Source organism: Photinus pyralis, unplaced genomic scaffold, assembly GCF_008802855.1.
Source record: "Photinus pyralis isolate 1611_PpyrPB1 unplaced genomic scaffold, Ppyr1.3 Ppyr1.4_LG1, whole genome shotgun sequence".
In the NCBI taxonomy this organism is placed as follows: Eukaryota; Metazoa; Arthropoda; class Insecta; order Coleoptera; family Lampyridae; genus Photinus; species Photinus pyralis.
In genome coordinates, this window is record NW_022170249.1 from 4351089 (window position 1) to 4376933 (window position 25845).

Here is a 25845-nt window from a genome sequence, read left to right on the forward strand (position 1 = left end):
GGCTTTTGTGTGCCGATATTATTGCGAACCTTGCCATATCCCCTATAACAACAAAGGGGGTCATATTTGTGCCAGTATTTGCATATCTTGTAAACGGTCCCCCGCATGTGATCGAGAGCTGATAATTAAATGCGCTGATTGCCGTAGGTATTTTGTCTCAAATTTATGTTTCAGTAACCATAAACTTCACTCGGGAAAAGAAGATAAATCGGTTTGTGAAAAATTTTTTAAATGTTGTACGTGCTACAAAATAGTTTTAGCCGGGCGAACTCATAGCTGTAATACAATTTATTGTAATATATGTCACCAAAACCGACCAAATAATCATCTTTGTTATATGCCCTTGGATTCCTCTTCACCAAAATTAACAGATTTCCTTTTTATTTTTTACGATTTAGAATGCACGCAAAACAAAACTGTATCTGATGGAAAATCTTTGCATGAACCAAATTTATGTGTTTTCAATCAGAGGTGCGAAGTATGCATCGATTATCCAATCGAGAAAGTTGTTTGCAGAAAGTGTGGTGTACGTCAACAGGTATTAAATATGAGCAGCATAATTGAGACGTTTTTTCAACATATTTTAGAGATAAGAAAGAAGTTCAAACATGTAATAGTTTTGGCACACAATGGGCAGGCTTACGACCATCAATTTATTTTGAATTATATTTTAACCAAAACTCAGTTCAAACCAGAATTAATTATGAGAGGTTCAAAAATAATTTCCCTGAGTATCAATAATGTGAAACTGTTAGACTCTTTGAACTATTTTCCCATGTCCCTCGCCAAGTTACCAAAAGCGTTCGGTTTAACAGACGATTTTCGAAAAGGATTTTTTCCGCATCACTTTAATACACCCGAAAATCAAAATTATGTAGGACCGTATCCCGATATGAAGTATTATAATCCAGATGCTATGAACACCGACGAAAGAGATAAATTTATTAGTTGGTACACCGAAAATAAAGACAACATCTTTGATATGCAAAAGGAAATTGTCTCTTATTGCATATCCGATGTAAATATATTAACGCTCGCCTGCCTGAAATTTCGAGAATTATTAATTAAATCCGGAAATGTGTGTCCGTATACAGAGGCATGTACGATTGCCAGCGCATGTAATAAATTGTTTCGTCGTAACTTTTTGAAAACAGACACGATCGGTTTGATTCCTAGACAGGGATATCGATACCGCGATAATCAATCAAAAGTAGCAATTTACTGGTTAATATGGGAGGAAAAGGCGCGAGGAATAGACATCGTGCACGCTGCCAAACAGAAAGAAATCGTCATCGGCGGTTTGCCTGTTGATGGGTATTGTCCAGAAACAAATCAGGTATTTGAAATGATGGGGTGCTTTTATCATGGGTGTGTAAAATGTTTTAAAAATGATCGCGACAAACCTATACACAGTAACTCGTACGAAACGATGGATTTAAGATACGAAAATACCTTGTCAAAAATCAATCACCTTAATCAACTAGGTTACGAGGTAATAGTAAAATGGGAATGTGAATTTAAACAAGATACAAACCCCAACATAAATAAGTATGTGTCTGAACACCCATTGGTACATTTTGCTCCATTAAACGCGCGAGACAGTTTTTACGGCGGTCGAACCGGGAACATAAAGTCCTACTATAAAGTAAAAGACGGGGAAAAGATCAATTACATCGATATCTGTTCATTGTATCCCTACATTTGCAAAGTAGGCAAATTTCCTATTGCCCATCCTCAGGTCTTAGTAGGGAGCGACTGTGCCAATCTCGACATCACAAAAGTCGATGGACTTATTAAATGCAAGGTACTGCCTCCACAAAATTTATTTCATCCCGTTCTTCCAATAAAGTTAAATAATAAATTAATGTTCCCTCTGTGTTATTCCTGTGCTAAAAATTTTACGCAGGAGGATTGTTCCCACGAAATAGGCGATAGAGCCATTGTGGGAACATGGGTGGCCGACGAAATTGTCAAATCTATAGAAAAGGGTTATAGGATTATGGAGGTATACGAAGTTTGGAGTTATAAAACGGAGCAGTATGATGGCAAGTCAGGTGGTTTATTTACTGAAATGATGAATAAATTTATTAAAATCAAACAAGAAGCGAGCGGGTGGCCATCTAACTGCAAAACTGACAAAGAAAAACGAGCCTATATTGCACGATTTTATGAAAAAGAAGGTATATTATTGGAGTTTGATAAAATTGAATTTAACCCAGGTCTACGTTCGTTAGCAAAATTAATCTTAAATTCATTTTTCGGAAAATTCGGTCAACGAGAGAACCAACCTAAAACCAAAATTATTAACCAACCGGTGGAATTGTATGCACTTCTGTTCGATCCTACAATTGATGTTGTAGGCATCTTACCAATAAACGAAGACACTTTAGTGGTAAACTATCAGCATAAAGAGGAATCATACACCCTTTTAAGTACAGTTAATGTATCCATTGCAGCATACGTCACAGCACAAGCTCGTTTGAAGTTATATTCATACATGGAACGATTGGGTGATCGTGTTTTATACTTTGATACGGACAGTATAATTTATATATCGCGAGAAGGAGAATACGAGCCCCAAACGGGCGAATTTATTGGGGACATGACAAACGAGCTTGATTGCTATGGCGCAGGTAGCTATATTACGGAATTTGCCTCTGGAGGGCCAAAAAATTATGGTTTTGTTGTATATTCCCCAATACAGGATAAGTACTTTCAATCCTGCAAGGTTAAGGGTATATGCATCAATCACGAGACATCAAAGCTTGTTAACTTCAACACCATGAAAAATTTGATAATCAATGAAGAGATTCCGAAAAAAATATTGTACACTACGTTTGAGAGGACCGCACAGCATCAGGTGTTAACCAGCCAAAAAGAGAAAATATTTCGAGCAAATTTATTGAAGAGACGTTTCAGCGGTTACGATTCATACCCGTACGGATACAAGAAGATAAAGCAGTGCTGACATAGTGTCTTTGTCGACATCATTAATATGGCGTGATGAGTTTCGTACTAACCCCAACAGCCATAATTTGGATTTGTTTAGTTGGTTGTCGATTTATTTGCCTATTCGGGCATACTGTGTAGTTTTTTTAGAAAATTTATTCATCGTGCATTTAACAGGTGTATTAGATTTCACTATGCAGAGTTATAAAAAATAGCATATTTCTACGACCATTTACATATAGTTTTCTTTAAAATAGGCAGATGATAAGACATTAAAAAACTAGTAATTTTACAATTGTAATATTTCAATTTGTATATATCTATGTATTATATAATATATGAATCTCAATAAATACTATTATCAAAAGCAATGTATCATTTCTCAAACACAATTCATATATCAAATGAAGTGGCACACAATGGCCATTACCATTTGGAAATTACTATACAGGATTTTGTCGGATCGTCCATTCCGAGACTGCTACGACGTTAGTTAGATAGGTAGGAATGTGTTTAAATGCCGAAATGAAGCCAAATAAAGAAATTATTACATCCATAAGCCAAGGTACGCTATGCAATTCGTCAGACTGTTAAATTTTGTCCGCTTTGCGATATAGCAGAGAGAGATTAGGCATAACAAAATGAAAACGTTGCAGTATCAGTGTTGGAAGCAAATATACAGACAGTTGTTTACGAGAAACGCATCAAATTGTGTTCCAGAAAAAACAGATGCCTTTCATCGCTACCTTCCATGAGATCTTTCCTCAAAGTGGTGATCTAAAATACTCGCAATCAATCACTTTCACGCGCGGTGGCATATTAGTCCAGACGACGTCACCTTCACTAAAACTCAGCGGCGCGAGTTACGAATTCCTTACGAATTTCTCCATGAATTACCAGTGTAGGTCAGCATAACTGGCATTACTTATACACTTCTGCACAATGAAACATACGACTGAATAAAAAACTGGTACCTACATTGATTTTTGACAATCTTATCAACTTGGTGATAATAAAAAAACAGTTTTGTCCGAGCAATAGTTTTTATCCATTTACCATAAAAAATATCATTTTAGCGCTTTACTAATCTTATAAGAAATAACACTGCTAAAACCTATGAACGGCCGAATACTAAAAAAGCATGTTTGTGTAAATACTGAGTTTTCTATGACACTAAAGTTTCGCAATTATCGAAGGAGACTCAGAAGATGAAAAATCACAAGAGCTCATTCGTTAAAAGTAGGTACATGGCTCTCCTGGTGATACATGTAAACTGATCTGTATACAAATGCTACGTAGAGGAGTTGATGGATCTCGAGCATAATTGCCTGTCATATGGTTTACGCATGAGAGAAACTATGGTTCCCCTACTATGTTCACTTAAGATCATCCCTTATGGGATCATTGACAGTAGAATAGTTCTTTCAAACATACCCGTTTTCGTAGATTCCTGCTACGATTAATTGTTTCGATTATGTGCAACGTTATAGGTATGTCTCCACTTGAAATAGTTTTTGAGCAATAGTATTTAATGGATCTTAATAATAATTTTAAATAACAATTTGTTATTGTCCTCAACAGAACAGTAATCTCATGTTATTTCTTATGGGGAAATGGGGTTCATTTTAGTCATTTTTTGTAACACTGGCACACGCGCAGTACTTTGGTCCGAGGTGCTCCCTCATATTTTGGCAACGCAAACGCCAACCGAACGCGAACATAAACCATAACGCGAACGTGAACCCAACGTGGACGTGAACGCGAACTTGAACCCAACGTGAACGTAATTGGAACAGGTATCAGCTAACAGGTTCTTTATTAGCGGTTATAAACTGTTAAAGCTGTTAAGCTGTTACACTGTTAAGCTGTTACGCTGTTAAGCTGTTAAAGCTATTAAGGTGTTAAGATGTTAAAGCTTTATACAAGTAAACAGATAAACGGGCAAACAGTATTAAGGATCATTAAATGTGCCTAATATAAATCAGTAACTTCGATGCGATGCGTAGGTAAAAGCATAGTGTAGTCTAAAATAAATGCACATGCACTTGTATACATACAGTGAGTTTTTTTTTAAATGCGTTGGAACAGGTATCAGCTAACAGGTTCTTTATTAGCGGTTATAATCTGTTAAAGCTGTTACACTGCTAAGCTGTTACGCTGTTAAAGCTGTTAAGCTGTTAAAGCTGTTAAGCTGTTAAAGCTATTAAGCTGTTAAGATGTTAAAGCTTTATACAAGTAAACAGATAAACGGGTAAACAGTATTAAGGATCATCAAATGCGCCTAATATAAATCAGTAACTTCGATGCGATGCGTAGGTAAAAGTCTAAAATAAATGCAATGCAAATGCACTTGTATTACATACAGTGAGTTTTTTAAAAAATGAGAATATACGCTTTTGTATGCAATGTAATTTCCCTATGTTAGTTTTTTTTAAAAAACGCATCAATCTATAAGGTGTGCGCGGTTCATATTCCCACCAGAAAAACGCGCAACTTGTGTGACTATGAACAGCAACGGTTTCTATAGCCTCCATGATGAAGGGCACTCGGAAAGAATTTTTTAAAGAAGGCATGTGGGGGCCATAGCAACTTGAGGATAAAAAACTTACGATAACTTGACCTCACAGGGCACTCGCTGACACCAGAATTCATTGTGAACCAACCATCAATTATTTGTAGGTCATGTGCATCTGGTATTCTACTAATTTGATCTATTCAATACATAAATGAAGAAAATAAGTAAAAAATAGCGAAAACAACTACAATAAATGTTCAAAGTGTCCTCTTTGACATTCTAAGCAATCACCTAACCGATTTCGAAATTAAATTCGACGGCGGTATTTTTAAAATAGTGACAGCTGTCAATTTTATCTACTACTCATTTGAACTACTCAATAGATTGATGTGTTTTTTTTAATCGAACATAGGGAGATTACATTGCATGTAAACTCCTATGTTCGCATTTAAAATAAATTCACTGTATATCCGTCACTTACGGCGCACAAGATGCTACTAAAAGGAATCATATTGCAAATGATGGTGAGATTCAAGTAGTTTTCTTCGAACCAAATTATAGAGAACCACACCAAAAACTAAGGTAAGCTCCTTCCTAGGCTAGACGAAATCCGAATCCACAAAAAAATAAGCTACCAAAATTTCGTAACAGTTTTAACAGCTTAAAACCGCTAATAAAGAACCTGTTAGCTGATACCTGTTCCAATTACGTTCACGTTGGGTTCAAGTTCGCGTTCACGTCCACGTTGGGGTCACGTTCGCGTTATGGTTTATGTTCGCGTTCGGTTGGCGTTTGCGTTGCCAAAATATGAGGGAGCACCTCGGACCAAAGTACTGCGCGTGTGCCAGTGTTACAAAAAATGACTAAAATGAACCCCATTTCCCCATAAGAAATAACATGAGATTACTGTTCTGTTGAGGACAATAACAAATTGTTATTTAAAATTATTATTAAGATCCATTAAATACTATTGCTCAAAAACTATTTCAAGTGGAGACATACCTATAACGTTGCACATAATCGAAACAATTAATCGTAGCAGGAATCTACGAAAACGGGTATGTTTGAAAGAACTATTCTACTGTCAATGATCCCATAAGGGATGATCTTAAGTGAACATAGTAGGGGAACCATAGTTTCTCTCATGCGTAAACCATATGACAGGCAATTATGCTCGAGATCCATCAACTCCTCTACGTAGCATTTGTATACAGATCAGTTTACATGTATCACCAGGAGAGCCATGTACCTACTTTTAACGAATGAGCTCTTGTGATTTTTCATCTTCTGAGTCTCCTTCGATAATTGCGAAACTTTAGTGTCATACAAAACTCAGTATTTACACAAACATGCTTTTTTAGTATTCGGCCGTTCATAGGTTTTAGCAGTGTTATTTCTTATAAGATTAGTAAAGCGCTAAACTGATATTTTTTATGGTAAATGGATAAAAACTATTGCTCGGACAAAACTGTTTTTTTATTATCACCAAGTTGATAAGATTGTCAAAAATCAATGTAGGTACCAGTTTTTTATTTAGTCGTATGTTTCATTGTGCAGAAGTGTATAAGTAATGCCAGTTATGCTGACCTACACTGGTAATTCATGGAGAAATTCGTAAGGAATTCGTAACTCGCGCCGCTGAGTTTTAGTGAAGGTGACGTCGTCTGGACTAATATGCCACCGCGCGTGAAAGTGATTGATTGCGAGTATTTTAGATCACCACTTTGAGGAAAGATCTCATGGAAGGTAGCGATGAAAGGCATCTGTTTTTTCTGGAACACAATTTGATGCGTTTCTCGTAAACAACTGTCTGTATATTTGCTTCCAACACTGATACTGCAACGTTTTCATTTTGTTATGCCTAATCTCTCTCTGCTATATCGCAAAGCGGACAAAATTTAACAGTCTGACGAATTGCATAGCGTACCTTGGCTTATGGATGTAATAATTTCTTTATTTGGCTTCATTTCGGCATTTAAACACATACCTACCTATCTAACTAACGTCGTAGCAGTCTCGGAATGGACGATCCGACAAAATCCTGTATAGTAATTTCCAAATGGTAATGGCCATTGTGTGCCACTTCATTTGATATATGAATTGTGTTTGAGAAATGATACATTGCTTTTGATAATAGTATTTATTGAGATTCATATATTATATAATACATAGATATATACAAATTGAAATATTACAATTGTAAAATTACTAGTTTTTTAATGTCTTATCATCTGCCTATTTTAAAGAAAACTATATGTAAATGGTCGTAGAAATATGCTATTTTTTATAACTCTGCATAGTGAAATCTAATACACCTGTTAAATGCACGATGAATAAATTTTCTAAAAAAACTACACAGTATGCCCGAATAGGCAAATAAATCGACAACCAACTAAACAAATCCAAATTATGGCTGTTGGGGTTAGTACGAAACTCATCACGCCATATTAATGATGTCGACAAAGACACTATGTCAGCACTGCTTTATCTTCTTGTATCCGTACGGGTATGAATCGTAACCGCTGAAACGTCTCTTCAATAAATTTGCTCGAAATATTTTCTCTTTTTGGCTGGTTAACACCTGATGCTGTGCGGTCCTCTCAAACGTAGTGTACAATATTTTTTTCGGAATCTCTTCATTGATTATCAAATTTTTCATGGTGTTGAAGTTAACAAGCTTTGATGTCTCGTGATTGATGCATATACCCTTAACCTTGCAGGATTGAAAGTACTTATCCTGTGTTGGGGAATATACAACAAAACCATAATTTTTTGGCCCTCCAGAGGCAAATTCCGTAATATAGCTACCTGCGCCATAGCAATCAAGCTCGTTTGTCATGTCCCCAATAAATTCGCCCGTTTGGGGCTCGTATTCTCCTTCTCGCGATATATAAATTATACTGTCCGTATCAAAGTATAAAACACGATCACCCAATCGTTCCATGTATGAATATAACTTCAAACGAGCTTGTGCTGTGACGTATGCTGCAATGGATACATTAACTGTACTTAAAAGGGTGTATGATTCCTCTTTATGCTGATAGTTTACCACTAAAGTGTCTTCGTTTATTGGTAAGATGCCTACAACATCAATTGTAGGATCGAACAGAAGTGCATACAATTCCACCGGTTGGTTAATAATTTTGGTTTTAGGTTGGTTCTCTCGTTGACCGAATTTTCCGAAAAATGAATTTAAGATTAATTTTGCTAACGAACGTAGACCTGGGTTAAATTCAATTTTATCAAACTCCAATAATATACCTTCTTTTTCATAAAATCGTGCAATATAGGCTCGTTTTTCTTTGTCAGTTTTGCAGTTAGATGGCCACCCGCTCGCTTCTTGTTTGATTTTAATAAATTTATTCATCATTTCAGTAAATAAACCACCTGACTTGCCATCATACTGCTCCGTTTTATAACTCCAAACTTCGTATACCTCCATAATCCTATAACCCTTTTCTATAGATTTGACAATTTCGTCGGCCACCCATGTTCCCACAATGGCTCTATCGCCTATTTCGTGGGAACAATCCTCCTGCGTAAAATTTTTAGCACAGGAATAACACAGAGGGAACATTAATTTATTATTTAACTTTATTGGAAGAACGGGATGAAATAAATTTTGTGGAGGCAGTACCTTGCATTTAATAAGTCCATCGACTTTTGTGACGTCGAGATTGGCACAGTCGCTCCCTACTAAGACCTGAGGATGGGCAATAGGAAATTTGCCTACTTTGCAAATGTAGGGATACAATGAACAGATATCGATGTAATTGATCTTTTCTCCGTCTTTTACTTTATAGTAGGACTTTATGTTACCGGTTCGACCGCCGTAAAAACTGTCTCGCGCGTTTAATGGAGCAAAATGTACCAATGGGTGTTCAGACACATACTTATTTATGTTGGGGTTTGTATCTTGTTTAAATTCACATTCCCATTTTACTATTACCTCGTAACCTAGTTGATTAAGGTGATTGATTTTTGACAAGGTATTTTCGTATCTTAAATCCATCGTTTCGTACGAGTTACTGTGTATAGGTTTGTCGCGATCATTTTTAAAACATTTTACACACCCATGATAAAAGCACCCCATCATTTCAAATACCTGATTTGTTTGTGGACAATACCCATCAACAGGCAAACCACCGATGACGATTTCTTTCTGTTTGGCAGCGTGCACGATGTCTATTCCTCGCACCTTTTCCTCCCATATTAACCAGTGAATTGCTACTTTTGATTGATTATCGCGGTATCGATATCCCTGTCTAGGAATCAAACCGATCGTGTCTGTTTTCAAAAAGTTACGACGAAACAGTTTATTACATGCGCTGGCAATCGTACATGCCTCTGTATACGGACACACATTTCCGGATTTAATTAATAATTCTCGAAATTTCAGGCAGGCGAGCGTTAATATATTTACATCGGATATGCAATAAGAGACAATTTCCTTTTGCATATCAAAGATGTTGTCTTTATTTTCGGTGTACCAACTAATAAATTTATCTCTTTCGTCGGTCTTCATAGCATCTGGATTATAATACTTCATATCGGGATACGGTCCTACATAATTTTGATTTTCGGGTGTATTAAAGTGATGCGGAAAAAATCCTTTTCGAAAATCGTCTGTTAAACCGAACGCTTTTGGTAACTTGGCGAGGGACATGGGAAAATAGTTCAAAGAGTCTAACAGTTTCACATTATTGATACTCAGGGAAATTATTTTTGAACCTCTCATAATTAATTCTGGTTTGAACTGAGTTTTGGTTAAAATATAATTCAAAATAAATTGATGGTCGTAAGCCTGTCCATTGTGTGCCAAAACTATTACATGTTTGAACTTCTTTCTTATCTCTAAAATATGTTGAAAAAACGTCTCAATTATGCTGCTCATATTTAATACCTGTTGACGTACACCACACTTTCTGCAAACAACTTTCTCGATTGGATAATCGATGCATACTTCGCACCTCTGATTGAAAACACATAAATTTGGTTCATGCAAAGATTTTCCATCAGATACAGTTTTGTTTTGCGTGCATTCTAAATCGTAAAAAATAAAAAGGAAATCTGTTAATTTTGGTGAAGAGGAATCCAAGGGCATATAACAAAGATGATTATTTGGTCGGTTTTGGTGACATATATTGCAATAAATTGTATTACAACTGTGAGTTCGCCCGGCTAAAACTATTTTGTAGCACGTACGACATTTAAAAAATTTTTCACAAACCGATTTATCTTCTTTTCCCGAGTGAAGTTTATGGTTACTGAAACATAAATTTGAGACAAAATTCCTACGGCAATCAGCGCATTTAATTATCAGCTCTCGATCACATGCGGGGGACCGTTTACAAGATATGCAAATACTGGCACAAATATGACCCCCTTTATTGTTATAGGGGATATGGCAAGGTTCGCAATAATATCGGCACACAAAAGCCGACGTTAGTGAAGTAATAACATTGTAATGATTTTCAAAATATAATAGATTGATTGTCAACTTTGCGTCTGAGTTGCCTTCAAATATGACTTCGCGCCCTTTAGTACCGAAATTATATACCACAATCTTAAAGTTGTTACCAAAATAAGATTGGAATTTGTTCAGTTCGGGTATTCCGCCACCGTTTGCCTCAATGTATACTTCAGCTTCCTGCATCAACTGTTTCGCCTTATTTAACTGAACATGACCTCTATCTCTTCTTATGTTCTCATAACCAGAATCGCCCGTGACTTTAGCTATGGCAACAACAAGAGCTCTGGGTAAACATAAGTTATCTGTATTTTTAATGGAAATAATCCCCTTTCGAGCAGAACATTCTTCCTCAAAATTGTTGTAGTTACCCGCCTTAATCCTACCTTTGCCGGATGGCACCCGGATAATTGTAGCCTCCAAACAGAAGGTTTCCGTACTTAAACCAGCTGAATTAGATTGATAAATGCTCGAAATTAATCCCCAAATATCTTCAAAAGATACCGATTCGGCAGGCTGGAATCGTAAGTACCCTCCCCCTCGCGAAAACTTTTTAGAACAAAAATTAAACCCGATCATATCAGAAGGAGAAACGTCAGTGCATATATAAGAGATTATTTGGTTGATGGCTGTTTTGATCCACAACACTGTGTTTTCATTGGGTGGAACGTCTTTGATTTTGAATTCTATTGTACGCCCCCTTAATGCGAACCTTTTAACGTTCTTTTGAAATTCGCCAACAATTTCGTATTTGGCCATAGTCACCAAAAAAAAAAGTTTGAATGGGGGTATAGGTAATTACCGAGTGAATCTGAAAGTGCTTACCTAGTTACAACACACCAGTGATGTACTTTTTATAGCGGCGAGAATTAGCTACCTACTCGCAATGATGCGATTGAAAAAAATGTTATTAATAACCTACTTTGCGTAATAATTATCGTGCAGAAATCTTACTCCTAGATACACTTAAACAAAAACCTTATCGCGCTGATAGCTATTTTTTCTTAAGTCTGATTCGAATTCGAATGCAAAACTGATTTTGGCATGCACGAGAATACCAACTTAATATGGAATTGGTAAGCCAGAAAAGAATTCAATCTGTGCGGCTCACAGGTACGTTTACACTTCGAAGTGCTTCTTTATACTGTCGACTTTGCACAGGTGCACTGACTTTATAAGAATGCATTACCTAGATATTTATCACGTGATCTATGATACAGATTATGCAATGAGCTTTAAAAATTGCAAAATTGGTGGAAGACATAATGCAGACCTTCTAATCGGTCTGTAATTTTTTACTAGGCGTAAGTACGAAGATTTCTTTACCAAGAAAAATATGAACTAACTGCCTCAATGTTCAAATGGATACTGATACGGTCTTCCGCTAATTGAAATTTTATTGCAGGTGTGTGATCACGTGATTTAACGTTATGCAACGCAAGTCTAAACGAAAATAAAGATTACTTTCAAAATCGGTGCAGATTTCAAACACCCCTCAGAAAACATACACGAATTTCACGATTGCCTTATTTTTGTTTATCCATTTATTGCCTAAAAATAATTAGAACGTAATTTATATAGCATACCCACGATTAATCAACCACAGCAGCACAGTGCAGGAATATGGAACGACGAGATACCTATATTTTGCATTAGTTCTTCGTAGCGCAGATGCTATATCGATACTCTACGACGGTAGTACGTGCGGGGAGTAGGTTCGAACCTTGATCTCTACGGGTTTTTTCTGAAAGATCCAAAAGTGGCATGTCCCCCCCACAACGACTGGATATGAACTGAGAAACAGTCGTCGATAACCATGTGGACGAGAGAGACCATGCAACGGCGACTGGAGGTAGATGCGTCGAAGAACGGGTGGGAGATCCATCCAATAGAAATCAAGGATTTGTCAGGACCAATGAGAACGAAGGAAAGGAGAAGGGGGTTGAACCAATAGGAATCGAGGATTTGTCAGGACCAATGAGAACGAAGGGGGGGTGGAACCAATAGGAATCGAGGATTCTCAAACGAGGGCGGGGAGCCAATCAGATTAAAGGAGTGGGAGATGGGCGGGGTATAAGCCAACCAATAGGAAGCCAGGGGGGCGGGGCTTAAAGGAGGAGGAGTGGGGGGTGCCCATGGTGGCCCCTATACTACTCATGGTACCCACTTTTACCAAGTAGAAGTTACATATTTTATAGCTCGTCGTTTCGAATTTTGAACCGTTTCCAAATGGAATTGGTTCCAATAATAGCTATTAAGATAACTTGGTGTTTTATAGGTACTTTAGGACCCGAAGGAAGGAGGTTTTAATGGGCAGAGTTTTTTTTATAACACTGAAGCTTATCGACCCTCGAGAACGTTTATAATTTTGTATTGCTGTCCGTCTGTCCGTGTGCACGATAACCTTGCTTAGAAATCAGAAACGTCCGATCGCTTTAAAAATTGGTACGCATGTTGTTCTTAAGGATATCAGAAAGGTCTCTATTGTCTTTCAGCTATGCAGATTATCAGGCGAACTCGAGGATCGTCCGGTATCCATTTGTATCGGATTTTTTTATCCAAATTCGTCTTTTATTAATATTTCATATTTTCATCATGAGAACAAAATGTTTCTCAGGGCTGGCGCAGGTAGCAACCATGGTAATAGAGTAAAATAAATTAGGTACGAACAATGAAGCAGCGTCCCTACTTTAAATAGTATTAAGGACATTACCACGGGCGACGTACTATATAAAGAACAATGAATTTTATAGATAACATAGAAAACAATCCAGTTTAAATGAACCTTAGAAATGGGTTAAAATGTCACTGTTATAAAAATTACTGTTTCAGTAGCTTTCTTTTTTTTCAATGCCGTGTATAAGCGAGCTGAATACAAACATCAATTTTTAATTTCCCCATCGACCGCAAACACCGAAATAACTTCTATCGCTGTGGAGTGGACCATCGCTTTTTTATGTCACAATATATCTGGAGTAATTAATAGGCCACCTCAAACTTCATAAGAAGTAAACTTCTTTTATAGTTCCCTTGTTTGCACATTTAGGCATAGTTTAACCTTATCTCTTTAAGAAAAGATTCAAAAAAACTAATTTAGGGTATGAAGCAACCCACTACGATAAACTTCACAACATCCTTTGACTTTCCCCAAAGCTCCTTTATTCCAAAAATTTTCATTGCTGCATTTCGGAAATCGCCTTGTTTTACGAGGCGTGTTTTTTAAGTAAGGTCCGTTTGAAAATAATAACAAAACGAAAGCAAAAAAAACCAAATTTATTTTCAAATTCCTACAGACCTTGCGCCAAACGATTTTCATCTTTTCCGCAATCTCAAACATCATTTCGACGGCAAGTACTACCTACAAGTATGACGTAGAAGTGAAAACGGCTGTGTCCACTTGGTTAACGGAGCAGATGGCAAGTTTCTATTCAGTTGTTTGGTATGATAAGTGTTTAAACAAACTTGGTAACCATGTAGAAAAATAGAGAAAAGTAGGTAGAATTTGGTTTTTGAAAATTATCTTATTTGTATACGCTATGAGGATCTCAGGGCAAACACAGATAAAACTTATCGATATTATTAGAACGCGCACCTCTGATTTTCGTTAGTGGACGCTTGTGGTTCCAGAAATAAAGAAAACATCTTGCAGAGCTGAGTATAATTTGGGCACTACTCTTGTGCAGATAAAGCGCATTTTTTTAAACCGAAATAGCATAGTAAATGGTTGGGCTATAAGGTAGCATGCTATATTTATTGATGATCAACACTATTCAGACACTTTGTTTCCAATATATTCGCTTCGACTTTACCAATAGGTACGTCTCATCCAGACGATTCATTTTGCCTTTGAGGGTCCTTTCCTCCGACATAGCGTTTTCGAGATATTAGCACTTGAAGTTTTGACATCACCAATTTATATATAAAATATTTCTTCCAGACGTCCCAATCGCCCTTTGAGAGTGCCCTCCTCCGACAATCTGTTAGTGGAATATAAGGAATTATATCCGATCCTTTCGTTGAAATCTTTCCTTAGAGCACCATGAACCAACGCCCTCTTTTGATAAGGGGTCAGAAAGAAGGGCTGTAGTTGGTAGAAAACAGTTCCTTTTGTTGAGAACTTTGATTATAATACCATGAAAAATAAAATTAATTTTTAACCCCCCCTCCCCTTCCCGCTCACCCACTGATCTCGGAAAGTAGTCACGTGGGAAAGATATAATTTGTACTAACCAATTCATTTCGATGAGACCTTTCATTAGAATATACCATGAAGGGCAGAACGTGTGTTCACTCTCAGGAAATAATTCATGGGGGCCCGCCCCCCTTAAGATAAACGAAATTTAATGGCCGCCTGGCACACTTTTAAGGTATAGGCTACCTATTCCAAAAAATTAGAAGACTCTAGGACCATTCCCCTAAAAGTAGTTTAACACGACAGAAGTGGGTCCGGACGAACGGATGGATGGACGGATAAAACACAAACAATAGCACATTTGTTTATTCTTAAAAAGAGCGCTAAAAATGTGTTCTTCTTTATTTGCAAAGCTAGTGACTTACAGACTTACCTTCTTCATTTTGCCAATTATATTCTCCGAGGCTTGTTCCAAAGAGGAAATTTCTTTTAGGCCACCTCTCCAAAATGCTATGAAAAAATTAGATAAACGTAAACAGTTACAACATAGCCGATTTTGTTTAGGAATTGCTCTTTTAGTCGAACGAAGCCACGCCTTGGACATCAAATTCCATACTCGTCATAATAGACACCTTTTCGTCCTTGATAAGTACATAATAACTATTTATAAATGCAACGAGTACAAGATTTGTTTTAATTAATACGATTTTCATTAATTTTGAAAGCAGATCATATTTAGGTAATATTTACTTGCGTTTCTTGATCAAAATACCCAGGCATCCAAAATGTAGTTACTTTGCTGCACAACTAATTGTTTTTTTACGCCTTTTGATCACAAATGCATCTTGATCAAATACACGTGGTTATCAAATATGCGCAAGATTTGGGATCAAGATAATGCGTTTGAAAGCCTCCCCAAACCACAATGGTTGTATAAATAACAATGCTGTTGGGCACACTTTGCTCCAAACCTTTACACCTCGCCCAGAGAGGGGAATTACAGTCAATTCCTACACATCTAAGGGTCCTAGAGAATAGGTAATATACTGATTTCTATTATTTTAGCAATTCATTTTTCCCGTTCGCAATCCACTTTGTTTCTGTTGACTTAGGTACCTGAAAATCAATAGGTAACGCCCTGTCCGAATGTTGAAATTAATTATCCCTCGTGCACACGGACGTATAACAATACAAAACTATAACGGATCTGAGCCTGAGGATCTTTTATAATAGCAAATTGTGATTTGTGAAAAAAGTCAATGCCATGCTGTAAGATGCTTAAAAATTACAATGCCAACATCGAGAGAACGAAATATCAGAAGAGCGTGTTTACAAAGGGAGCGTGGTAGGTTGTAAATCGTTTGTAAACGATTACCTTTCCATTTGTTTTGTTAGTGCTTTATCAGCATTAATAGCAAGATATGAAGAATCGCATACGCTTTTCAGTAGGGGAATGTTTTTTACACTCAGCTCGCATGCGGAAACGCTACTTTTAATCCGGCTCATATTCAATACCATAGCACTGATCCATAGAAATTGATTGGTGAAGGTCTGACATCGTTGTTTCTTTTCGTTCTTGAGGAACCGGTGGGCAGACTGACAAACCGTCACATAAAGGGGATTTCTTTCGAAAAATCAGTCTTATCTAAAATAAATTATATTATTTAAACAATAATTAGCAGTGGGTAGCATATGCCAAATAATGAACAAAATACTAATATTAATAAATTCATACCTACCGGTTGGTAAATCTAAAACCGCCTTAATTAGAAATATGATATTGTCATGCAGTTTTTAATGCACATTTGACCACTGAAGAAGACACATATTTGGCGGTGATTTCTCCTTTTGCTCATTTTATCATTTTATCGCCTTGCAAAAGGTGGTTAATTTCGCCCATAAGAAAAAGCAAAATTCTGTCATTCAGGAGTTGTGCGCGCTTAAAAGATCTTTCCGTCGACACCAGTTGGAAAACAATCGGACCAAAACCACGTTCGTAAACTATGCTCGGGATGGCTCCCAGACGTCGCCGACCCCGCATCATGTAGCCCCGTCCCTTAAAGTTAAAGTAATTACAACATTAGGAAACGGAGCTACATGATGTTGGCGACATCTGGGTATCATCTCCGAGTGTGGATAACTAACGTGATGATTTATCAAGTCCTACAATTGTTAAAATATATTTTACACTTGTATAGCTTTTTCATAACACAACTCATTTGCATATACCGAATTCATTAGAACTATAGTTACAGGCAGATTACTTGTAACTCGTCGACTTGTTACAATTGTATAGTTTGTGTCTCGGTTTGTGTTATATAGGCTCGCCACTCGCCAGTTATAAATTGTAATTCTGTTTTTGGTGGCCATTTAATACACAGCTGGTTTTGTGCTTGCGTGTTTAGGCCTTTGAATCAGTATGAATATCTGTAAAAAGTCGGTTCTTCGAATGTTATCAAGAGGAAGAAGATAATAGCCTCCTCTTATTCATTATGAAGAAAAAAAGGCAAAAGTTGACGAGATGTTTTGCTGAGAGAGGTGGAGCGGTTTCAATTCCAACTGAGAACCACTTGAAAGACAATTTTGTAATATCCATCCATACTCCTACCGCATCCTCTAGTCTATTTAAATAAAATTTTAAAACAAACACAAAAATTCAATGATTCTTATCAGCATCTCCTTGCTTGATAACAAAATAAATACCCAAGTAGTTAGGCGCCTAATGATGAACTTATCCCAATGATGTAGGTGAAACAAATAAAGCATTTTATCCGTGAAAAACCTAAGAAGTCGCATATTTATTGTTTAAACAACATTTCATCTCCAAATTGTTCAGTAGCCAGAATACATAAATTTTGATAAAATAAATTTATAGGTCATGAAGTAATTTGGAGATGAAATGTTGTTTAAACATTTATTGTTTTGTGCATTCGGGTGAATACCTATATTGTGTCAGAAGATCAAGTTGCTCAATTAGAGTTTGGTTTCAGATCTCCATTGAAAAATTATGCCATTCAACATCAACACACTCATGAATGCAACGTGAAGTTGGAAGTTATGTGAATTACTCACAATGGAAAACATTTTTAAAGTCAAGGTGAAAACAAATCCCGACCCACGATGGCTGTACCCATCTGAAAGACGTTATTCTGCATCCATTGTCCTAGGCCTTGGAGTGGTTCATCTGTCATTTGCACTAGTATCTCTACTAATGGCTTCACTTACCATTACCTCGTCAACAATGAATACAGAAGGATCGCACAATGAAACAGATGAGAACTTCACTAACAATACTCATAATAGCGAGCGAATTGATCCGTCGACTTCATTAACATTGGGACCCTGCCTAATGTGCATAGGCGCACTTGGCGCCGGATTGACGGCTCTGCTGGCATGGAAAAGATGGTACATGGACCACAACATATGTTGGTTCTTCCTTATGTCAGTAGTGTCAACTACGACGTCACTCATATGTTTAGTTTTAGTTATAGTTCTTATTATAATAACCAACTCAAAGGTTGTGCGTCATCCCAACACTAAAGATATGATCACCATAAACATATTAATCGCATCAGCTTTGGAAGCAATTTGGTCCACTCTCTCAGTCAAGGTTAGCTTTAGCGGAATGAAGAATAACTACCCAGACGACATAGTGATTCCAAAAATGGGAGGAAAGGTAGAAGTTAACACGATTCATCGAGGGAATTTGAAGGGACAAGTGGTACCGCCCGATATTCTCAGTCATTATTGCGAAAATATTAAAATACCAAAACACTTGCAGAAGAAAACGAATGGTAATTTACCAAACGATGAAAGTAATGCGGAGTATTATGAAAGAGTTAATAAATTTCTGACTTCTGATATCGACACCAATTCATCAGCGTCACTAAGCGGGAAACGAAGTAGCAACAAACAAAATGATTTCTCAGGCTAGATTTTTGTGTACACGACTGATTAGTGTTTAAATAAATATTTTTTTTATTAATTTTTATTTTGCCTGTTAATATAGTTCTTCCAGCGTTTATTTTTCTAAAAAACCCACAAGCGATGAGTCGGAACTCGGGTATCGATTGCGAAAGAAAAGGTGAAATTAGCATTGGATGGTAAAAAAAGGATTAACTGTGAGGATGCAGGCTCATACGCTAACTACGTAAATAGCTGCGTTTTGCAGATATTATGCGATCAAAAATGAGTTACTGTCGAGTCACGGATCACCTTTGGAATTTTTGTTTATATGGGAGATCGTACACTTAACTTCCAAAGGCGACTCGACAGCAACTCATTTTTTTCGCCCGTTATTACTGTGTTATATTATAATGGATCCAAATTCGCTCGCCATTGGTTTTAGCTTATTACCAATGTATAACAAGTTTCATTTATTTCGTCTGTGTACCTTCTTTATGAGTTCAGACACACGTGCAGCCAGACGTCAACCATAGGTACATTATGTAGTAGATAGAGTATATTGGGAACCTGTCACATCCTTGGAATTATTGCAACAAAATGTTATCAAACATATTTCATGCACCACGGGCCTATGGGCAAGTCGGTACGCTTCGGCGGGGCTCAGGGTAGTAAATAATTGTTCCGGTGTCACACTCGGCCTCGGTCGAGGTCCATTAAAGGGGAACCTGAACCCCATATTCAATAGACTGTGCAGTCTACATTTCCCGGCTGAAGACTATGAAGTTGAAATGTAAGCTATTTTGAATAAAGTGCGTTTTCGCCAGCATGTTTCTTTCTATGCAATACAGTAACTTTTCAGCACATCCATGTAAAGTACCATTTCGATCCATTTTGCATTTTTTGAACTTGCTCTGTTGTTGTTGCGTTAATAATTAATTTTTATGATGTGGACAAAATGGGAGTCTGGCGGCCAGTTGCACAAAAAAAATAATCCAGGATTATTGTTTAATCCGGTATTAAGACATTTGATTGACTTTATATTGCAGTAGGCAGCTAATCAAATGTCAAAATTCTTGTTTAAACTCAGATTTGACAAATAATGTAGGATTTTGATTATAATTCGCTTTCCTGCAACCGGCCGTGGGTGACGTCATTCGCGTATTTTAATACTGAACGTCTATTGGCTGAAAGTTACGAGGCAACCTACTTTCTCTATTAACCTTGGGAGGGGGGTGCGTTTCATCGGCTGGCAGGGTTCCGCTGGAATCGGCAGAGTGCCATTGTGACCGAATGCGAAGAGCAGTGAACCTTGGACTAGTTGAAGAGGACCGTCGCTTTTATTATGCCCTGGTGCGTCTCTGCAAGTGCGGAGGCACGTCCCTAGGGTAACCCTAGGTTATGGCAGTGTTATACGGACTCCCGGATGACACGGCTACAAGCTTGAAGCGCATCCAGAGCGGCAATCCTTTCAGGACGAGTCTATGGAGGGCGTTCTTTCGCAGGGATCCTCCTCGCATTTAGTGTAAATGAGCCATCTTATAGGGCACTCCGGCGGCAGAACTTTCAAACATGCGGATGTCTCGCACGTCACATTTGTGACGAAAGCGAATGCTCCGCCTGCGCCAGGTAAGGAAGAGCGCTCCATCGGAGTAGCGGGACCCAGTTTCGAGGGGACTCAATCTCTCGTTATCGACCTCGTAGGGGCGTCGGGATTAGTACCAGCGCCCTCAGAGGCCGAGAAAGATGTAGTCGAGCTTTTGGCTTACGTGGCTGTCCTTGGCTCCGACCAGGAGTCGTACCTAACCGTCGGCATCACTAGTGGAGGATGGAACCTAATGCATCAGTGTGATGACGAGGTAAACCTCCTACAGAGCAATTTGCAGCACAGTAAGGGGGTGACTGGTTATAAATAGGCCGTCAACACCCGCCTCATACAAGAACCTTGGGTTTACAGCCTACAGGGGACGCGTAAAAGGTCTGCGCCAGATGGAGGACTCTCTTTATTATAAGAGGGGCAGTCAACTGACTTGCGTTTATGTCGCTAGATGAATTGAGTCTTATCTAATGGCTGATCTCTGTTTTAGGGATCTTTGTAGCTCAAAGACTTCAGCTGAAAGATGGCAGAGAATGGACCAAGCACTTGATGGTCTGCTCAGCTTATCTCCAGTTGGTATGACTCGGAAGAGGCCCCACCTACCAGAGAGCTGGCTGAGTTAATATAGTACTGTCGAAATGGTGGGCTCCCTCTCCCAGGCAGCAAAAGTACGTGAAAATGACGTCTATCGATGGTGATGTGATGACCACATATCACTAGTTACATGACGAAAAAATGACGTGAAAATGACTTCCTAATGTCTCAGACAAATGACGTCATACAAAAACGTCAATTTGACGTTATCCATCAACATAAATTCAGCCATACCCCAAAACCTGATACTTAAATAAAACGCTTCAATACAATTTTATGTTTACTATAAACAGAAAATACATACGTAAAACTTACATATAAAATAAGTACATAAATAGTATTTAAAGAACCGTTATATATACATATGCGGTATACAAATTTAAATAAAAAAAAAATGTGTGGTTAGAAACTAATATGATAAAAATAAAAAAAGTTGCATAACATTTTAATCCATCTTAGTTATATGATTAAGCAGACAATATTTTTAGAGAATGTAAGTAGAACACGTAATATCAAACATTAGTTGCTACATTAATTTGAAATATCAAATATTTTTAGATAGAATAAAATTGCTATGCAATTTCTTTCTAATTTATAACAGGCTATGAATAATAGGCATTGCTACAAAATGTTGCTTATATGGTATAACAATACATTTGCTACTTAATTCAGTAATTGCCCATAGTTTAAAAGATTCTGACAAATTTTGAACTTCAAAAATGTTCAATTCGCTTGAAGGGTATGGGTACAAATACAAATCTGAATAATCGAGAAATTCCTTGCCAATAATATATGTTGAGTTGTCAATGGTTGTTAGTATGTTATGAATTTCAATAACTTTATCTCTTGAAAAATTTAAAACATAACTGTCTGCTTTACAATAGCTTACAAGTGACAATGTAATACAACGGAAATGAAGTTTAGTAAATTGTTTATGCCATCTATAATTCTGACCAGAAATCAATGGTCCATTTGAATGTTCTAAACTTAACTTTATGCCACAATTTTGATTAGAAGACCGGGAAATAAATAAATCCTGTTCACAAAGGCGACGATGAATCTGCTGTAAAGGATTTGTAGAGGTCCTCACTAATGATTTGAGCTGCCCAAGGTAATTTTCGAAGGGAAATGCCGAAAAATTATCTAACACACCAAACCATTCTACATCGTCACAGATATGTGATAATAAATGCACATTATACACCATGAACTCTAAACCATATAATGTTTTCGAGTGATCAATGAAAACATTGATAACATTTCTTACCAACTCAATTCCAAATTTTCTTATATGTATTTCAGATAATAATATTGAAACTGAAAAATGAATTAATAGAAAGTTTTGATACACAGCATTATTCACTACATCTTTTAAAACCAACGGACCCAAGTATATTAAAAAGGTTCTAAATTCTGTAGCTTTCCAATACTTTAACTCCTCCAATGAACGAGGTTTGCGGTTAAACTCAATCGGTATTCTTCTTTTCAAGTCAAGTAAACGTTGAGACATAGTTGTAACTTTTTGGTGTGGTAGTCTAACCCTTAAAGAACCTCCAATCCAAGTGTTAAGCATTTTTCTAACAATTCCTAAACAAATATTATGCATGTAGTCCGTAGGAAAATTTTTGATCAAATTTATTGGTAAATTAAGCAAAGGAGTGGAGGAAATGTGATGGTCTTCATCCAGTTGTTGACGAAAAGATTGATCTGTTCGTTTTTGCGATATTAAACTGTCAAAAATTACCTTGTTTTTAAAATATTCACCGTGAACTGTACACTTATCACAAGCAGAATATCCTGTGTGGGATTTTGTGCCTTTTAAATAGGCTCTTGCAGGGGCATCACAAACAAAGCAATGCACATTTACTTGGAAGTGTTTATTGTCATTAAAAAACCCATGTTTTAGCAAAGCACTTAATTCTTCTATGAAAGGATTGAGAAACGTATCTATAGGTTTTGGTTTGTTCTTTCCACAAAAGACTGAAATCACAAAAGGTCTTATACTGCTATTTGTATTTTTAATTAATCCCAAAATTGGCCAAAGTTGTAATTTAGAACTTTTGAAAAGTGGTATACCATCGACATTAAAGCTAAGTTCAATTTTGTCATCAAATGGCTTAATAAATGAAACCAGTTTACTCAACGAACGTGTTATTCCAAAATAACAATATTGACCTGTTTCTAACTGGCAAATAGATGTTGAAGTTGGAGTTGCTAACAAAGTTCGACTATCTAAAGGTAGTTCTGGGTGGTGCATAGAAAGTACATGAAGTAGATCTGTCAAAGCTAAATGTGAAATTTTATGTTTTAAGGCCCATTCAGTTAATTGTCTAAAAATTGTATCGTCATTTGATATTTCACTTTTGCTACAATCTGATGATGATGTACACTGTAAAAAAGTTGTACTGTGCTCATCAATATTGTCATTGTCTGACGAAGATGAATTGCCTCTTGTTACATTACAATTTACTTCTAAGTTACTATAATTTTCTACATGGTCAATTTCAACACAATTATTGGCAAGGTTATCATTACGTAAAACATAATCAAGTTCCTGTTTAGTAGCTTGCAAAGCCCTTCTGCATTGCTGTCTACGACCAACAAATTCTTTTAATTTTCGTTTTGACATTTTAAAATACCACAAATAAAAAACAAATTCTACATAAATAAAAAATTATAAAAAATATAATCAAAGTCTCACTGATTTCCAGATACCCCCCTCTTTTCCATTCTTTGCTTGGAATGTTTTAGCCAAATTTTTACTGCGCTTTCTATTTCTGATTGTGTTGTTGCAGGAGATTTGATCTGTACAGCACCTACAAGAAAAAATAATTAGTACAAATATATCATAATTGTTTAGCCTTCTTACGAATGATTACACTTTGCAGTTGTGTACTTCCAAAAGCAATCTTGTTACGCCTCTGCCCCACAAAATTATATTGCGTAGCTAAATTATTTGTCATGAGAAATCTCAAAATTTTGTTGACCTTTGGTATGGTTCCAGAACCACCCAATGAAGACAAGTACAAAGCCTTAAAAAACAAACATGTTTTACAATATTAAAAACTAATGCAAGTACACTACCAAACTATTACGCTTATCCTCTGCTGATAAATATTCATCCAGCCGTTGCATGTGAGCAACAGCATTCAAAGGAAACTCCACAGGAATGTCATCTGGTAAGGCAGCAACATCAGCATTCCGTGACTGCTTAATAAAAGCTTTTATTTCTTTTAATTCCTCCCTCAATTTTTTGATTTCCTGGAAAATCTTTTCCACATCTGCAAGTTTAAAAACACATTTAATTATAGGCATATTACAACTTTGCAACGTACTTCCTGGGTTCAAACTTGCATTTTCATTTAAATGTTCTGCATTAACTGGAGTAGGTAACCGATTATGTTCGGTCCTGGCAACAACAGGAGTTATACTGTGGACAACGATGCCATTATTTGATGACCGAGACTGTGATGGATCTGTTTAAAAGTGTTAAAACATGATTGAAGTTGCTTTTATTGACTATATTCAATCATTTCAAAATTACAGCCTACTTGCTACAAAAACTTACAAAAATTAATGCAATATTTACCAGGTTTGCGTAAGTTCAGTTGCTGGAAAGCTGGTGGTTTTGGGAGAGATTTATGACGAGCCTCTTCACCTTCACTGTCCGATGAATACACAACTCGTGGTTTTCTTACTCTGGCGCTCCTTTTGCCACTGCAATCTTGGTAAAGCCCTTCTGGTTCAGACTGAATGTCAGATGTTACTTCACAAATCTTCAGTTTTTTCCTAGCCTTATCGATGTCATCTGTAGATAAATTCACATTTACACGTCAGTCAGTCATAATTGTAAATATTAAGTCGTCTTAATCGGGAGGAATTACAGTGGCTTTCAATCAAATATTAACACATACTGCTTGGATTAAGACAACCAATCTTTAAAATGTTACAGTGTGTGTTAATGTTTATAATAAGCAATATCGTATTTTCACCCACTAAAAGACGACGTCATTATTAAGGAAACCATAGCTTTAGAGTTATACTACAACATGCTTAATACTAATGCAAAAATATTACATACCACACTCAAAAAATGATCGTTTCACCGCATGCAATGTCCAGTTACTTTGATCGGGCTCTTCAGCATTTGTGAGTGCTCGGTTAAAAGTGTTGGAAGTTTTATACGGGGGCCAAAAAACCTCGCGTTTAAAAGGAGTAAACCAGGAAGAATGCACTAAGCCAACAGTCCCATTTTCAGTAAATTCGACCCCAACAAACGCCATTGCAAGGTAGAACTAAAAACGGAGCTAACGTAGTCTTAAGCATGCAATAATGGGATGCAAAACAGTAAGAACAATAATGTTTAGAATTAAGTAAAAATTAAAATATTTCAAAGCAGTAAAAAGGTACGCAAAAACTGATAATAAAAACGCTGAAAAGAACTTTCGAGGTTATGTTGCTGCTTGCATCCATTATTTAACGTTTAAACAGAGCAGAAAAAACATCATATTCACTTACCACGTAGAATATCGAATGGAATTTCTGGCTCACAAACAGGTCGGGTTAAACGCAATTAACAAATCACTATAAAATCAGAAAATAAACGAAACGTAATGTACAATGGCGGTTTGCCGTTCGCCCATTCCCGCCCGGTTGACGGTTCGTCGGTTCCCCTTTCGGCCATT

The 25845-nt window shown here is 36.9% G+C and overlaps 4 protein-coding genes across 8 annotated transcripts; 2 read left to right on the plus strand and 2 right to left on the minus strand.

Annotated features, from left to right (window-relative positions):
- The first annotated feature begins 775 nt into the window (after positions 1-775).
- Positions 776-2968, plus strand: LOC116165973 (probable DNA polymerase). Its single transcript, XM_031480798.1, has one exon. It carries the CDS (start codon positions 776-778, stop codon positions 2966-2968), a length of 2193 nt encoding a protein of 730 aa, XP_031336658.1.
- Positions 2969-7937: 4969 nt separating this feature from the next.
- LOC116166050 (probable DNA polymerase) lies at positions 7938-10130 on the minus strand. Its single transcript, XM_031480911.1, has one exon. The coding sequence runs from the start codon at positions 10128-10130 to the stop codon at positions 7938-7940; it is 2193 nt and encodes a 730-aa protein (XP_031336771.1).
- A 3442-nt stretch (positions 10131-13572) lies between these two features.
- Positions 13573-19057, plus strand: LOC116160038. Its single transcript, XM_031473158.1, has 2 exons — positions 13573-13596; positions 18057-19057. The coding sequence occupies exon 2, from the start codon at positions 18140-18142 to the stop codon at positions 18998-19000; it is 861 nt and encodes a 286-aa protein (XP_031329018.1). The 5' UTR covers positions 13573-13596; positions 18057-18139; the 3' UTR covers positions 19001-19057.
- A 2377-nt stretch (positions 19058-21434) lies between these two features.
- Positions 21435-25836, minus strand: LOC116178316. Of its 5 annotated transcripts, none has more exons than XM_031497781.1 (7): positions 25679-25836; positions 25242-25455; positions 24750-24968; positions 24496-24636; positions 24245-24441; positions 24030-24192; positions 21435-23976 (listed from the first exon to the last, which is right to left on the minus strand). In XM_031497781.1, exon 7 carries the CDS (start codon positions 23787-23789, stop codon positions 21753-21755), a length of 2037 nt encoding a protein of 678 aa, XP_031353641.1. In that variant the 5' UTR covers positions 23790-23976; positions 24030-24192; positions 24245-24441; positions 24496-24636; positions 24750-24968; positions 25242-25455; positions 25679-25836; the 3' UTR covers positions 21435-21752. The 5 variants fall into 5 exon arrangements, with proteins under 5 accessions (XP_031353641.1, XP_031353649.1, XP_031353654.1 ...); XM_031497809.1 differs by having other exon boundaries at positions 23642-23976; XM_031497789.1 differs by lacking the exon at positions 25242-25455.
- Positions 25837-25845: the final 9 nt, after the last annotated feature.